The sequence below is a fragment of the Acinonyx jubatus genome, chromosome D2 (assembly GCF_027475565.1).
Source record: "Acinonyx jubatus isolate Ajub_Pintada_27869175 chromosome D2, VMU_Ajub_asm_v1.0, whole genome shotgun sequence".
In the NCBI taxonomy this organism is placed as follows: Eukaryota; Metazoa; Chordata; class Mammalia; order Carnivora; family Felidae; genus Acinonyx; species Acinonyx jubatus.
Window position 1 is genome coordinate 42,934,965 of NC_069393.1, and position 16,282 is coordinate 42,951,246.

The following is a 16,282-nucleotide window of genomic DNA, read 5'->3' on the forward strand; positions in this document are numbered from 1 at the left end:
ACATATGCTCCCAAATGCAATTTGGAGACTGCTGTAGGAGGCCCAGCCAGCACTTCCCCTGCCCTTCTCCCTGGCTGCTCTGCCATCGGCTAATGGCTTGGACTGGGGCTGAAGGGAGCATGCGTGTGCCTCAGAGGAAGAGCTTGTGCCCCATGGGACTCATAAGTGCAGGGAAAGGGGATGCCGAGAGCAGGGGGTGCTGACAGCTGTAGCTCATAGAGCAAAATGACAGCTTTCTGAGTCCATGAAAGATAGGGACAGTTATAAATGCTCTTCTTCCACATGTATGCAATTAGACAAGCAGAGTCAAGGTGAGGAAGCAGGAGGCCGGCCAGCAGCAGGAGCCTTAATGCACACAAATTCTCTGTGTGTGACTCCCTTGTGCTGGGAACTCTAGGCAGCCTGACAGAAAGGAGGTCCACTTACAGGCTGTTCAGGGAATCAGGCACATGCATCATAGTTGCATGCACAGGGAATCAGGCACAGAGCATCAGAGTTGGGGCAAGGAGTGTACAACAGTAAGACAATGAATAACTCTAATGGAGAAATCCAGGAAGACTTTTTGGCAAAGGAGATGTTTAGCAGACCCCTGCTGGAATGTAAGACCTTGGCAATCAGACATTCAGGAAGAGCATGCCAGGTATAAAGGGAGATCCTGGCAAAGGCAGAGCCAGGAAAGGAAAATAAATAGAGAAAACAAGTCACTCCTCTGCTTGCAGGGATGAGTCATGGGAGAGTGAGTAGAAGGGTAAGAAGTACATGAAGGTGTACAGGTGCAGTCAGGGTCATCCTAGACAGGTTCTGAGGCAGGGTCCATGATGTTGGCTTTTCTTCACTGAGTAGGAAGCCAACCAGAGGGGTGGAGACATGGGCCCCTGGGAATGGAATGCTGAGTGAGGGAGCATTGGGGAGAGATGCACTGAGCTGGAAGTGGTCACAAGGCTTCCAAGCAGCTGAGTCTAGAAGGCATCTGGACCTCTGAGTCTGGAGCTCAGACACAAGTTCTGAAATGGGCATGGGATGTGGTGGTCATTGATGTCTGCTGGAAATGTGGCAGGGGTGCCTGCCAATTCTGTCTCTTCCACCAACACAGCCCAGAGCCTCACTCACTGAGAAACCTAAGAACAAGGGTTATATATGAGCTTCTGAACTGCTTTCTAAACATCTTAAACCATTCCCATCAAAACATGCTTTGGGTGCATGTCTGGAAGAACTACTCTAACAGTCTGAGCTGTTCAGCAACAAACAGAGCACTCCAAGTCCCATCACACTTAGTTCCGGAAGATGCTGAAAATTATATATATATATATTCCATAAAAGAATTTCCTCCAAAAAGTTCCCAAAAGACGGATCCTCATGGAAAGGGCTTCTCTTCTGCATTCAGACTCCACCTGGCATTGAGGACACCTGTCCTGCACACTGGCTCACCTGGGATCTGCTGAAAGCCATATGGAGAAGAGATACTCCAGACCAGCTAGTGAAGAGGTTCTGGAAGCTACCTAGCTCATCCAGAGCCATGTGTGACTGGTCCTCAACTGGCAACTTCTGGTGAATGACCCAGACTAGTCCTCTCCATCCCTAAGCCTCGAGTTTAATTGTTGCCTTTGTCTTTCCTCGAAGGCCTGCTGAGAAATGTTCTTCAAAGGAACTTGCTCTATCCTAAGTATATCAACCTGCCTTCAACCAAACCTTATTAGGAACCTACTCTTTGGGGAATGTTTGGGTGGCTCAGTTGGTTAAGTGTCCTAGTCGTGATTTCGGCTCAGGTCATGATCTCACAGTTCATGAATTCATGCCCCATGTAGGGCTCTGTGCTGACACCGGGGAGACTGCTTGGGATTCTCTCTCTTTCTCTCTCTCTCTCTCTCTTTCTCTCTCCTCTGCCTCATCCAACTTCCCCTCAAGCATATATACATGTGCTATCATTCTCTCTCTCTCTCTCTCTCTCTCTCACTCAAAATAATTAAATAAACTTAAAAAAGAAAAGAACCTACTCTTTGCATAGGGCACTAGGATTCAGTGATTAGCTAAATTCTGACCATGTCTTCTAGGGACTCATGACCTAGTGGCCACCTTGACAACTGGTTCAATTTGCTTTCCACAGGTTCTTTTGAATCCCCCACCCTCCTCCAAACTAACATATAATTTAAATAATCAATGAAAATATAGTTTAGACCCAAAAGTACATCTGCTTGCCAGTGTTCCCACAGTCAAGCCCAGAGACCTACAAAATCTAAAAACTATCAGTGAGGCTCACATGCTCACAAGCCTTTCTCTGCATCCAATTACCCCTTCTCCAAATGAAATAGACCTCATGTATACAACACCAATATTCACCAGTGAAGGAGTATATGTATTAAGAAAACCACCAGATTAAGGAAAAAACAAAACAAAACAAAATTACATGCCTTTGAGTGTTTATTTGAATCCAGGAAAATACATTAAGGAAGTCAGATATAGAGGGAGAAACTAGAAGACACAGCCTGTGAGGAATGAGGGAGCAGGGGCAGAGCTGGGGACCACAGTGCAGGCCTCCTTGGGGGAAAGACATGAGGGGAAGAGGCACCAACCTGAGTTTGTCAAACAAACTGAACTTGCTTCTAAAGAAGTAGGGAGCAGCTCAGGAAATGAGAAGATGGGGCCCCGATACTGTTGCTGAATTCTGGAGACCATGTCGGAACCACCAAATGCCTTCCCCTGCTTCTCTTCTTCCCACTTTATTTTATCCTATCCATCACATACAACAAACAGAAAAGCAACTGGTAAACATTGTCTGTGGCTCTGTATTTAGATAGAGTCTAGAATGATACAACTATCATAAGAATAATAGGACTTTTGTTTCCAGTGGGGCCATTATGTAACAGGAAACAGCAGTTCTGAATATGGCTGGATCCTAAGGGTAAATCTACATACAATTGAGAGAACAGCTTGCTCATTAACCAAAGGCCACACTGGGACCTAAGGGTCAAAGCTTTATACACGACATACCTCCAGATCACAGACTTCAAGAATGTACATGAGCTGACACCAAAGCCAAGAGTGTCTCCATAAGTGTGCATACCTGAGTCCTACCTACTGGCCTCACTGAATCAGACCTTGACCATAGTTTAAGGATCTTTGTCAGGGCCGTATGCATAATAGTGTCATTTGGTAGAAATGGCTTTGTAGTCAGTCTTCATACAGAATCCCAAATGCACCATTTAATCATTGTATGACCTTGGGCAAGTGATTTAACCTCTTGGGCCTGCCCTTTCCCAACTGTAAAATGGGGATGATAATAACTGTCATATAGGGTTGTTGATGAGGTCTAAGGATGGTCCCAAATATAAAACACTCTGACAAGTGCCTGGCATATAATAGGTGATCAAGAAATGGTAGGTGTTGGAGTGCCTGGGTGGCTCAGTTGGTTAAACTTCGGACTCTTGATTTTAGCTCAGGTCATGATCCCACGGTCATGAGATTGAGCCCTGCAACGGGCTCCAAGCTGACAGTGCAGAGCCTGCTTTGGATCCTCTCTCTAGCCTTCTCTCTGCCCCTCCCCTATGTGTGCTTTCTCTCTCTCTCTCCTTCAAAATAAATAAATAAACTTTAAAAATTAAATAAGTAAGGGATGCCTGCTAGCTCAGTCGGTTAAGCATCCAGCTTCAGCTCATGATCAGGTCACGATCTCGAGGTTTGTGAGTTCGAGCCCCACGTCAGGCTCTATGCTGACAGCTCAGAGTCTGGAGCCTGCTTCGGATTCTGTGTCTTCCTCTCTCTCTGCCCCTCCTGCACTCATGCTGTGTCTGTCTGTCTGTCTCTCTCTCTCTCTCTCAAATATAAAAGTAAAAAAATAACATAAAAAAATAAAAATAAATAAATAAGAAATGGTAGGTGTTACCCTTTCATTCTCAAGAAGAATGGCCTCCTATAGAAAAGGAAGCCAAGAAAGGAGATCACTTCTGGAGGAGGATACACTTAGCCTGGGGATATTCACATGATGTGTGACCCGGCCCACAATGTGCTGCTGACTGTCGTGGGGCATAGCTATCCCCTTGGGTGAGGCTGTTCTAGTGTGGCTGACATCTGTCAGCCTGACTACTCCTGGTGACCTAAGTAAGTCCTGGGGTCCAGCTGCCCCAGCAATGCCCTTGTGGGCACTTCAGCACTAACCATTCTGAAGTCACTCCTAGCCATGAAGAGGGGCTCAGGAGGGACAGAGGACCCTGGAGGTGAGTCAGGATGCAGAGGAGAAAAAAGCATACAGGTTAAAGATGCAAAATCAGAGTGCTTTTTGAAGACTGACAACAGAGGAACACTGACGATTCAGTTTGGAGGAGTCACCAAAATATTCAAGCCAGCACCAGACATTTGCCTTAAGAGGCACATGAAATGCATCCCTTCTCTGGAACAAAGAAAACCGGACCTTGAAGAACCCATAGAGAAGATGACAAAGCCCAGAGAATCAAAACTTCCTAGGACCAAGGAGGACCCCAGCAGGCTCTGAAGAATGGGGAGGTGGCCAACATGTCCCTTCTAATTAGCAGCACAACCAGCCACAACCCAACGTAAATGGACAGTTAATTTGCATTGTCCAACAGGCCCGGGTAGAGCTAATAAGATATGAATTTATGGAGGAAAGCCATGAAAAGTGGGCCTTGCAAAAGTTACTATCTGATACTACCTGCAAAATTATTAAAATAAGCCACCCAAAACTCTTCCAGCCATAGAGCACTGAGCTAATGAAGAAACACACATCATAAAAGAATAAATTACCTCTATAATAAACCTTGCATCTTCTAGAATGAGGCCATTAGAAATTGATCGGTTAATTTAGGAGAAGCTGAAGGCCAAAGCCCTGATGAAAGCATGCACCAGGAACCGTCTTCCGGAATCAGCTCTGTTAACAGCATGCTGGGGTCACACAGGCTGTCCTGGTGGTGTTTCCTGAATGGGCATGTGGTTAAAGACCACTCACTTGGACTGTCTGCAGTGTGGAGGAGGTCAGAGCCAGGCAGGTAAAACAGCCAAAGAGAGGACTGGGCCACAGTGAAAACTTGGTGTTCCCCTTCTTCCCAGCACCCAAAGCAGTGGGATGTCCTGTCATGGGAGAGACTTCTCATCTACCCGCTTTAAATGGCTACACTGATTCCTGCCCCCGCTAGGTCCAGGGGCGTGTGCACACACGTACACACTCACACACATATACATCTACACTGTCACATATGCTGACATACGTGTTTTCACATACACTCCCACATGCAGGCACTCATACATACACACATTCAAAGTCATGTAACACACAGAACTGCAAACTCCTGCATGAAATGCAGCCTCCTCCATCCCCCCTCACTCCTCTGCCCCACTCCCTCTCCATCCCATCTTCTAACCTGCCCCAATCTCTCCAGCCCCCAACCCCCTGACCGGCTGTCTCTCCTCACTCTGCACATCTAATGCCTGAAACCACTTCTCTTCTGACTTCATGTACTCCAATCTTGACTCTTTCCCTGGTTCTCACCTGCTCCCCTGAGCATCTTGGCAGGTCAGGTCCAACTCTCTGAGACCCTGTGCTGCACGGTGGGGTCCTGGAATTCACTCCAGCATCCCAAGTCAGAATTGGCCCCAAAAGCTTCCCACTGAGCTTTCTCAAGGGGCTGGGGGCTCAGTGCAGGCTGCACCCCTTCCCACTCTGGGGCTCTTACCTCATTCACAAAGACCCAGTGGCTGTCCTTGGAAGCCAGATTGGTCTCTACGGCCTGCAGAAAGAAAAGGAAAACAAACATGAATAGAAGCAAGCCAGAAGCTGGTAGACACGCAAGATGATTGCCGAGACGGGGTTTGATAAACATTGTTCTTGGAGATTTTTTTCTTAACAAAACATGCCATCCCCTGAGCTTTCGCTGCCTTAGCTACAAGACGCATCATTTGAACACAGATATCTGATTTCCTGCTGTTTTCCAAGCTCTTATGCACTAGCCCTCAGCAAGGTCGAAGCTCTGGTTCCTACAGGCATCACAGGGCCACCAAAGGTGAGGGCTTTCCTCTCCCCTCTCGAAAAAGTACCTGCAAATGCTTTTCTGAAGGGGAGCTTAGGGGGATGATTCTCATGACTGCCAGAGGCTAAAAATCCGAAATCTGGAATGAGGGATTTATGGCAGCTTGTCCAGCTGCAATGAATGACACCTGGGAGAACAGCAGCTCACAGCTGGGGTTTTGAGCTGCCTTCAGTTCTAAAGAACCCATAAAGGACCCACAGAACTGGCTCTTTCTTGCTTCTGGGCAATGACTCTACTCCCATCATTCTCTCTTATAGCAATTTGTTCTGTTTCTTTATAGCACGTGCTATTTCTGTGCTTGAATATTAGCGGCTTATTTATTTCGTAGTATCTATCTCTTTCACCAAGTTGGGGTCTCCATGATGACAGGGACCACATCTTGCGTGGTATCCCAGAACCTTACCCTTTAATTGGCACATAGTGTTCAATATATGAGTGATTATTGCTGTTGAATACGTGAAGGAAGTGGAAGAGAGTGAAAATAAGGGTTCCTTATTTCATTTCTCATATGTTTTCTGGGTGCTTTTATCCTCCTTTAACTGGAAAGCCATCAGATTGAAAAGAGAGAAGGAACTGATCATTGTCAAGCATGTCCTGTGAGAGCTCTCACAGTTAGCATGTGTCAAGTACTTGCTGAGTACCAGGCACTGTGCCAGGCCACCTATGAACGTGGGAGAGAACTATCAGATTGTAGTCCTCTTTTATTTTTACTTTTTTGCGTGTATTTTTGTGATGTAATTTTTATTACTCTTTTTTATTTGAAAAAAACACAGAGAAGTAAAAATGTTCAAAATCATCCCATAACCTTGCCCCCTTTTTAAAAATGTGCTAAATGGGGTGCTTGGGTAGCTCAGTCGGATAAGTGTCCGACTCTTGATTTCAACTCAGGTCATGATCTCAGGGCTCGTGGGTTTGAGCTCCATGTTAGGCTCCATGCTGGCCTCACAGAGCTTGCTTAGGATTCTCTCTCTCCCGCTCTGTCTGCCCCTCCCCTGCCTCACATGCGCACGCTTTCTCTCTCTCTCAAACTTTAAAAAATAAACTTTAAAAGATAAAATAAAATATGCTAAATGGTGAAATGTTCCATTTACCCCTCCGCATTTATCCTCCAGAGATTGTTTAAGGTGTCCCCTTCTAGAAGGTTGTGGTCACATCTGCAAGTACATATCTATGTACCCATATCAGACAGATGTTTTTATTTAAATGAGATCACAAAATATGCATCAGGTTACAACTATCATTTTTTTACTTACCAATATATCAAGAATATCTTTCCTCATCAGTACACAGAGCTCTGACTCTTTCTCCTTAACCATGAAGCATAAAGGGCTAAAGAGCCTGCCTGCACCAGCAACCCAGCTATATGTGGGAGGTACATCATTGTACTGTCTGTGCACGGGCTTCTGTTAAAACTTCATCCACACAAAGAATGGACACGTTTGTTGGCCAGCACAAGCATGTGGAAATAGAGCCTGTGTGAGTGTCCCAGCTCTAGCATCCCAGTCCTTTACAGAAAGCTCCCACAGGACACCAATGGTGGGCACAGGGGTCTTTCTGGGCCATCTGGGGGTTAAAGACACAAACTCCCCTTCTCCAGCCTAGAGGGGAGAGGGTGCCAGCCCCTGTGAAGACAAATTAGGATGGGAGTCTGGACTGGGCTGGAAAGGACTGCCTCCACCAGCTGTCATTTAACCCCTTTGGTCTCAGTTTGTTCATCTATAAGACATATATAATGCTTGCTTCCTCTTGTCTGCCAATATCTTCAGTCCTCAATCTCAAGAAGCAGCAAACACAAAATGGCGTCCATACAAATCCCAAGCCTTTTTCACAAAGCAGAGAAGGGAAGTGGCCATCCCCCACCTTTTGTAGGTTCCACCCTTATTCTTTGATCCATCACATTCTTGGAACCTAGAAGTCTTCTGGAGCCACACAAGTCCTCCTCCTTATGAGCCGTGCCCCCACAAAACTCTCCCCTCCTAGGTTGCTCCATCCCCCACCTCAGGAAGGAGGCTCCAAGTCTTCTCTGTTCTGCCCCTGAAAGAAAGGATCTCCAGAGATACCAAACTCCTGTGAGGCCATGTCCCAAAAATACTTTCTCCCCATTCTACAAACTCCACAAACCAGGCCCTCTCCCTAGAAGCTATGAGGACTTAAGGGCCAGTTGCCCTCTGAGGAGCCTCAGATCCTCAGAGGAGGTAACTATCAGGGAACTTATAGGTTCCAGAACACTGGAACACTGAACTGAATCTAAAGAGATGTAGATTAACAAGCTGCACTCAAAGCCCTGCTCTGGGTTTCCAGGAACAGAAGGGCAACTGGGGAGAGGACACTTAGAAGAAACACTGCTGGGGCCGGGAGTTGACTACTGGGCTACACCACTTAATGGAGGACACCACAAATTAGACTTGGTCACGGAGTAGGCCAGTGAAAGTATAGGTGTCTTTAGGCACATGAAGAACTGTCATGGGCAAGAGAGACTGGAATTGCTCTTTGCAGCCTCTCAGAGTTTATTTAGGACCAAGGTCTCCAGTAATCTGGGAGGCAGGTATCAACACTATGTAAGACAGAATTTTCTGATTTTCCAAGTAGTTCAAGATGGAATGGGGCTGCCTCAGGAGCAGTGAGGTCTCATCAGGGGAAGTGCCTGAGTGGAAGGTGAACAGCGTGTCCCTGAAAGGTATTTAAGCATCAGCATAGAAGCTGACCATGGGCAAAAGGCAAGACTTAATCACACACTGACATTCCAAAGCAATGATTTTCAAGTCTGGCTGCATGTAGGAATCTCCTAGAGAGCTTTTAAAAGTGAAGACCTTGAGGGGTACCTGGGTGGCTCATTTGGTTAAGCATCTGACTCTTGATTTTGGCTCAGGTCATGATCTCACAGTTTGTGAGTTCGAGCCCAGCATGGGGCTATGAGCTGACAGCATGGAGCCTACTTGGTAATCTGTCTCCCTCGCTCTCTCCCCCTCCCCCACTTGCTCTCTCTCTCTCTCTCTCTCTCTCTCTCTCTCTCAAATAAAAACCTTTAAAAATTTTTAAAAAGATGTATTTTTAACAAATGTAGACTTTGGGGCCCAATTCCTTGGGATCCTAATTCACTGGGAATGGTGATATGCCTGAGTCCTGTGTTATTTCAGAGCTCTGACCCTGACTCTTGGCCTCTGCAGCTGGGAACACTGCTCCAGAATGTTTGGTTCTGTGAATCTGAAGGTACAAGTGCACCTGTGCAGGAGAACGGTCCTCTGTGTACCCACAGAGCCAGCAGTGCAGAGGACCTGCCACAGCTGCTGGGACATCCCAGGGAACAGGTGGGACCCTGGCTACCCTCAGGAGTTTTTCCACCTGGTCTCAGACTCATACATGAAATATACTGATGGAGAGAATTGATCAGAAAACCCCACAAGACAACTGGCCAACTTTTCTGTCCTACTTTCCTCATCAATTAAGCTCAGCTAATTTGTTAAGCCTCTTTTCCCCACACAGAGATAAATAGCATTTGCTGTAGTCTTTTCCAGAGGATGCAACTCACCCAGAAGCTGAGCTAGACTGTAAGAAGGAGAAGCTACTGCAGATTTGGAAAGAACACCTCCCCCCCTTCCCCCTAGTTACTGGTGAGCTGCCAGCTCTGTGGGAAGAGCCCTAAATGCTCACAGCCCAGTGGGCATGCCCCTCGCAGCACCACTAATTCCCCGTCTAAGTGCTATCCTTTCCTCTTCCTCCTCAGCCATGTCTGCAGCAGGTGCAGCTGAGTCCTCCCTTCCGTGGCAGGGCCAGCAGGGTAAGGGGGAAGCAGGCAGGCAGAGCATGTTCGAATCCCAGTTCTGGCACTGCTTGGTTGCGGGCCGCTGGCTGAGCTACTCCACCTCCCTGAGCGGCAGCTCCACGCCTTTAAGGCGTTCGAATGCCAACAGTGCTATCGATGCTCTGCCCACATTCCCCCTGAATCCCATTAGGGTTTTTGAGCACACTGGCTCCCTGTGTGCATTCACGCCCAACGGCAGACACCCGTGGCTCAGGCTGCCGGAACCCTGCACAGCACTCACTGTGCCTGGGAATTTACACCCCTCACCAAGGACAGAGAGTGTCACATATACAAGTCCCAGATGCCCTGTTCCCAGATGGGGACTCCTTCAAGTGTGAGCTCTGCTGGTTACAGAATTTCTCCATGGACTGAGCCCAAACTGCCTCATTGCTAGCGCACCAGCTCTGGCTTCCTTCATTTCCCTGCCACATTCCCACTCCCCTGCTGTCTTTCTTTCTTTCTTTCTTTTTTTTAATCCCCCTGGGAACACTTCTTAATAAATCATTGTCACACAAATCCTCACTCCAGAGTCTGCTTCTGGGAACCCAACCTGAGACACACACCTCCCACCCTGGGGTTATCATGGGAATTCAATGAAATTATGTGAAGCTTCCAGCCCAGAGAGTTGCTCACTACAGATAATGAGTGAACATGAAGGTGTTCTCCATTCCTTCCACTCAAGGCCCCAGCCTGGTCTTTGTTCAATGGTTTCTTGAATGTGTAGACATGTATAGTCTCTCATCTATTCCCTCCTTCACTCAACATACTGTGCCTGCCACACACCAGCTATTGTCCTAACTCTCCTGAATATGGGTATGAGCCAGGAGCCTCGTCTGTGCCATCATGGAGCCAATAGTACCAAGACAACCGACAATAAACACAATGTGGCGAGTGTGATAAGTGCCCTCTCCTCCAGATATCCACAGACCCTTTAAGGCAGCACAATGTGGGGCCTCCCTTCACCTCGGCAACGCTGTGAGTCCATTGCTATGAAACACCATTGGCACGGGCAGAGAAGTGTTGTGCTGACTAGACAAACAAAGGGCAGCCCTTCATTCTGTGGGTGGGGAAGGGAGTGGAGTGGGCTATCTGCTCTGGGTGGGTTCTGGTCACTTGTCTCCAGCAAGTAGGGAGGCTACGTTCCTACAGCTGGGCTTCTCTGCAGGAGCTGGGCACCAGGACTGTGGGGCAACCCTCAAAATAACACAATGGTAGGCAATAGAGTCCTGCGCAACAGTAGGAGCTCCACCTAGACCCTGTGGGAGGCAGGAACGAGGTCACAGTGACCCCAAGGAGTCCCTGCAGTGTCACAATGCCTTGACACAGCACCAGCAGCCCTGGTTAAGTTGCTGCTGTGAGTTCCACAAGGCCTGGCCAAACCATCAGTGGCCGACTTCCCAGCTCTTGTGGTCCATCAGTAGATTTGCCAACACAGAACTTTAGAAGAAGAGCTGAGGAGGTGGAACCTTCCAAGGCTCATGCTGACTCCTGTTTGAGCCCCTTTTATTCTTTTAAAATGTTTATTCATTTATTTTGAGAGAGAGAGAGAGAGAGAGAGAGAGAGAGAGAGAGAGAGAGAGAGAATCCCAAGCAGGCTTCGTGCTGTCAGCATGGAGCCCAATGCAAGGTTTGATCCTACAACCACAAGGTCATGACCTGAGACGAAATCAAGAGTCAGACGCTAGACCAACTGAGCCATCCAGGTGCCCTGAGCCCCTTTTAAATAGAAGACCCAAGGAGCTTACCATGGCAGCTTACCATGGCACGTAGCTCATAGAAAGGGCTGGGATGGTGGACACAGGTAGCCAGCGGTGAGGGGCATCACCTATAGAGACAGAGCCAGGTGTCTACACTTGTCCTGACATCCACACACCACCTTCTTGAGAGAAAAGCACACTGTCATAGCTACACACCTCTTAGGGAAGTGGAAGTCATCTGTCCCTTCCACACCTAGAGAAGAGAAAGTGTCCCCTCGTCCATGAGCAGCAGCCTCTGTCTGAACCTTGCTCCAATCGCATCACCAGAGCTCTGGTATAGGTGATGCAGGACACCAACAGGCCATCCTGCAGGCCTCCTGGAGGCCAGGGGACATTGGAATCCTGTCCTGGCTATTCAGCCACTCTGGTTCCACAGTTTCCATAGAGAAGTAGATACAGACCAAAACCCCCGCTCCCAGCTCCCCAAAGCTCTGGACAGAAAGCAGTCCCTAGTGCTAACAGGAATAGTATATACAGGGTGGCCCGTCTTGGCCACATACAGGTGGAGATCAGTTCTAATATCCAAATCCCTCTAAGGAGGCAGAGAAGACAGCAGTTCTGAGGGGCTGGAGGAAGCACCTCCAGTCCAGTCCCCTGCCTCTGCCTGCAGCCTTTCACACAGGACCAAGTCAGGGCCATTTCCTCCGATCAAGCACCCCACCAGACTCTTCGATACTATATCTCCCCCACTTCACAACACACACACTTTCCTTTACTCACACGCCCTAATGAGCCAGGCAGCATTCTCATCCCCGTCTGTGCGGCAGGGAGCCGGGACCTAGATCTGGTCTCGTAGCTCACACAGGTCCCTCGGCTAGTACCTGGCAGAGACTGGATTTGAACTCGGGTCTCTCAGTCTCCAAATCCTGAGTTCTTTTCCATCAGTCACGCTGCTCCTCAACAGGCCCACATAGCTATCAGAGCAAGAATGTGAGCCTTTGGGCCTGTGCCTGGCCCCTGACAATGGGGACAAAATGATCTTTTTTCTCATAACCGAGAAAACACCATTAGGAGCGGCAGTGCCTTCCTTCTCCAGGTTAACTTGTTCTCTTAAGCCTGAGACCATTATTCTACTTGCATTTCTTAAGTATGAGCCTGTTTCACTTTATCTTGGCCTAAAGGAATAGTAAATGGAGTGGAAAAAAACCTCCACATGGAAGCCGTCCAGCAGCATAGCTGAGGATTTATTTCACAAAGTGCAAATGCCACCGATTATTTATGTATGTGTTAATTGTTGGCCACTCTTCTCTAGGCACCCCCCAACACTGGGAGCCTGAGATAATGAAAACTTGTCAACAATTAGTATCTTTTTAAAACCCCAACTTGTAACATTTCAGAACATTCCCTCCATGGAGCCCACAGCCTGGCATTTTCCCAAGGACAGATAGCCCGCTAACTTTAAAGACCCACTGCTGCCTTTGCAACAACATGCTATTTAGGAACAATTCTCTGTGTGCGATGTCACCCCTCCGGAGCATGAGGGAGTGCGATGCCCCCCATTGGCAAAGAAGGGGAGTAGCTGGCTACAAGACTACGGATGATTCAAGGAGCCCCTTTACAAGGAAATCAGCAAAGCAGCCACCATGTGGCCCAACTTCAGAAGCTATGCCCAGAACCATGAGCAAACCCATAAAGGGCAGCCACTGCTGAACTACTTCTGGTCACTCTGGGCTTTCCAGAGACTTGCCTCCTCAAGAAAAGGGCCCGAGATGCTGGCCCAGCTACTTCTCCTGTTTACCCTAGCCTTGTTTCCAGAACTTTCTGGGGCCTTGCTCTTACTGGAAAACTGCCTTAATGTTCTCCCCAAGTCGATGGCTCTTACTGCTGGCTCCATCCTTACTCCTAGGTCCTACTGGGGAATCCTGGACCGTATGTGGGTTTCTTTTCTAGTTTCTTCTCCCAGTCTCTTCCCAGGAAACAGCTCCTCCTGACCAAGCAGGAGTTACCTGTTCCCACCTCACCCATCACTCTGCTAGAGCTTTCTTGAAGCTGAGGGCCCTCACCCTTGGTGGAAGCAGGAAACACAGCCACCTGAGCACACAAACAGGCAGCTTAGCCTGTGTGAGTTGTTGGGAAGGTTGGTTGCTGGAGGATGGTGAAGACAAGGCAATTGCACCAGGCTACACAAGGCCATCTGGGGAAAGTGTGACAGAATTAAGCCTGTGTGGCTTCCCAACCCGACTCTGGGGGACACTAAGAGGGCATTTGCTGAGGGAAATCTGAGCCTGCTATTGGGAGTTTGGGGAAGGTGCTGGCTGCAGACTGGGTGCAATTGTTGGCAATTGTTGGCACCCCCCTCTACTCAGACCCTGAATTAAGCCCTCTGCACACAATACTTCAATGAGTCCTCACAACTGCCCACTGAAAGTGGTTTCTGATCTGAACAGAGAGATGGGGAAACTTGCCCAAAGCCTCCCTGCAAGTCAGCATCACAGAGGCACACAACCAGCCCTTCTAGTGTGTCATGCCAACTTGAGGACAAACTCACTCTGGCCACTTCTTGGGGATGTTTCATACAAAAGCAAGAGTCGAGATGGAAGGCAATGCAGATAGTGATGAGGCCCGGATAGGAAATCTGGGAAGCCACAGAGACTTCTGCAAAGTTGGGTCCCGGATTCTACAGTTTCCTGCCACCGCCAATGCCGTGATCCTCCATACTCTTGGGTCACGTGGTCCTCTGGTCGTACATGGGGAGGAGCCTCCAGTCCCTCACTAAGGGCTAAGGCCTGGTCTAGATACCATGCAGCCCCTTCCCAATATGGCACCTGGCAGACAATGAACTGTGAAAGATGTCCATGGAATCAATGAATGGGTGGATTCACACTCCCGCAATACTTCCCTGGTGCTGAGTACGACAAAAGCCAGGGACATCAATAGGAAGCCCCCAGTGCTCAGAAGGGGTACTGACATACAGGTATTTTTTCCTTTGCATGGTACTGTGTTAACAGAAACCCATGCATCCAGGACCTGTGTCCTCATTTTGCACCATTTAGATATGCACTTGAGTTTTGATTAACACTGTTCTGTGAAAAAAGTACCGCCTGTATTTGAAAATAGCACCCTTTTCCTACACATCTGAGAGAAGGTGAAATGAAACAAAGTGAACTGAAAGGTGGATAAATACAAGACATGGTGACCTTTGGAAACATGATCACATTTTAGAGTTCTGTATGGGGATATAACTGTTTCTTCATTTGGGCTGAGTGCTGGAACTCCTGATGTAAGCTCCCTTATATCCTGCTTAACAACATAATAAGTTCTGGAGTAGTCCGGTCAATCAAATGGCATTTTAAAAGACAGCCCTGTAATGTAGTTTGGTCAATCAGCTGGCATTTTAAAAGACAGCACTGTAACACTGAAGAAAGGATACTCATTGTTAGGTTTTTTGGGTTTTTTTGTATCGTTGTTGTTGTTGTTGTTTGTTTTTTACACTGGCTTTGATCTCAGAAAAACTATTATGTTGCTATTGAAAAAAAAAAGCAAGCAAGCAAACATAATTGACTAAACACATGTAAAAATCTGATAGATCTGGACAATTTCTCGTCGATCATTAGACCTCCCTGGCCTTCGTCTTCACTGTTTACCAAGTTTGAGATAAACAGCTCTTTCAAACCGCCTTCCCACTCTGTGTGGAGGGCAGAAGTGCCAGCTCATAGCCTCCGGGGATGAAGATTCATTACAGATCATTTGTGGATCCTTCAGATGAAATAGAGACAGGTTCCAGGGCTGTGCTGGAAGTGCAATTTACTGTAATAAAAAGTGAGAATATGCTACATGTGGACAATTTATGAGGAAACGTTAATATCAGCAGAAAAATGAAATGGAGTCTGCTCATAGGCACGACCTGCTTAATAAGAGCAACTTGGAGAAAGTAAAGCCAGGCGCTGCCGATAAGTAGCAACTGATGGATACTCGGATTTTAATAAATGGTCCATAATTTCCCCGCCATCTGGAGGGCACAGACGCCAAATAAGACCCTCCTGTGTTCGACTCTCACAGACACCCAGGCTTTGTCCTGCTGGGAGGGCAACGGGAGCCGGCTTTTCTATCGGATCTTGTCTCACGGAGAAGGGCATTCCCGCCATTGGCCGCATGGCCACGACCGCACAATTCCTTTTGAGGACGGAGAGGTACAAGAGAACAAATCACTTCTGAGCTTATTTACACTCCGGTTTGGCGAGAACAGCCGCCAGCCTCTGCAGCGGGCTGTGAACAATCTCGTGACGCCGTCCCCCAGAGGCCAGGGGACGCAGCTCTTGGGTGGCAGGTGGCTGCGCTGAGCCATTGCTCATACGCCCTGCTGTTCAGCTCTAGCTTAAGTGATTTTCAGATATAAGCAAAGCAAGGTCCAAACCTGATTAAAAATGTTTTCTTCTCCCTCCCAGGAGTATTTACACGTTCATGCTGGAGCTTGAGAAGGTGCTGCCTGCATCCAAAGACTGGCTCTAGGGACCTGCAGCATGAGGGGCTATGAAAGGAAAGGAAGGGGTGGGGACCATCTGGGGCAGAAAACTCCCTCCTAGGCCCACTGGGTCACATAAGGCTCCACAGACCTGCCCCACTGTGTGGCTGTCAGCCCCAGAGACCAGACCCACAGCAGACATCCACTGGGAGAATATCTACACTGCCCGGACTGCTCAATTAAAGCATCAGCATTCAAGGTTAATACCGTGACCCCTTCAAATCCT

General features: G+C 48.0%; 1 protein-coding gene across 2 annotated transcripts in view; it reads right to left on the bottom strand.

The window, feature by feature from the left end:
• GRID1 (glutamate ionotropic receptor delta type subunit 1) overlaps positions 1–16,282 on the bottom strand; it is a 689,073-nt gene that overhangs the window by 252,772 nt on the left and 420,019 nt on the right. For both annotated transcript variants that reach the window (XM_027062464.2, XM_027062467.2), the window contains exon 5: positions 5,682–5,735. In XM_027062464.2, the coding sequence (XP_026918265.1) occupies positions 5,682–5,735 (54 nt within the window). The remainder of the gene's footprint in view (positions 1–5,681; positions 5,736–16,282) is intronic.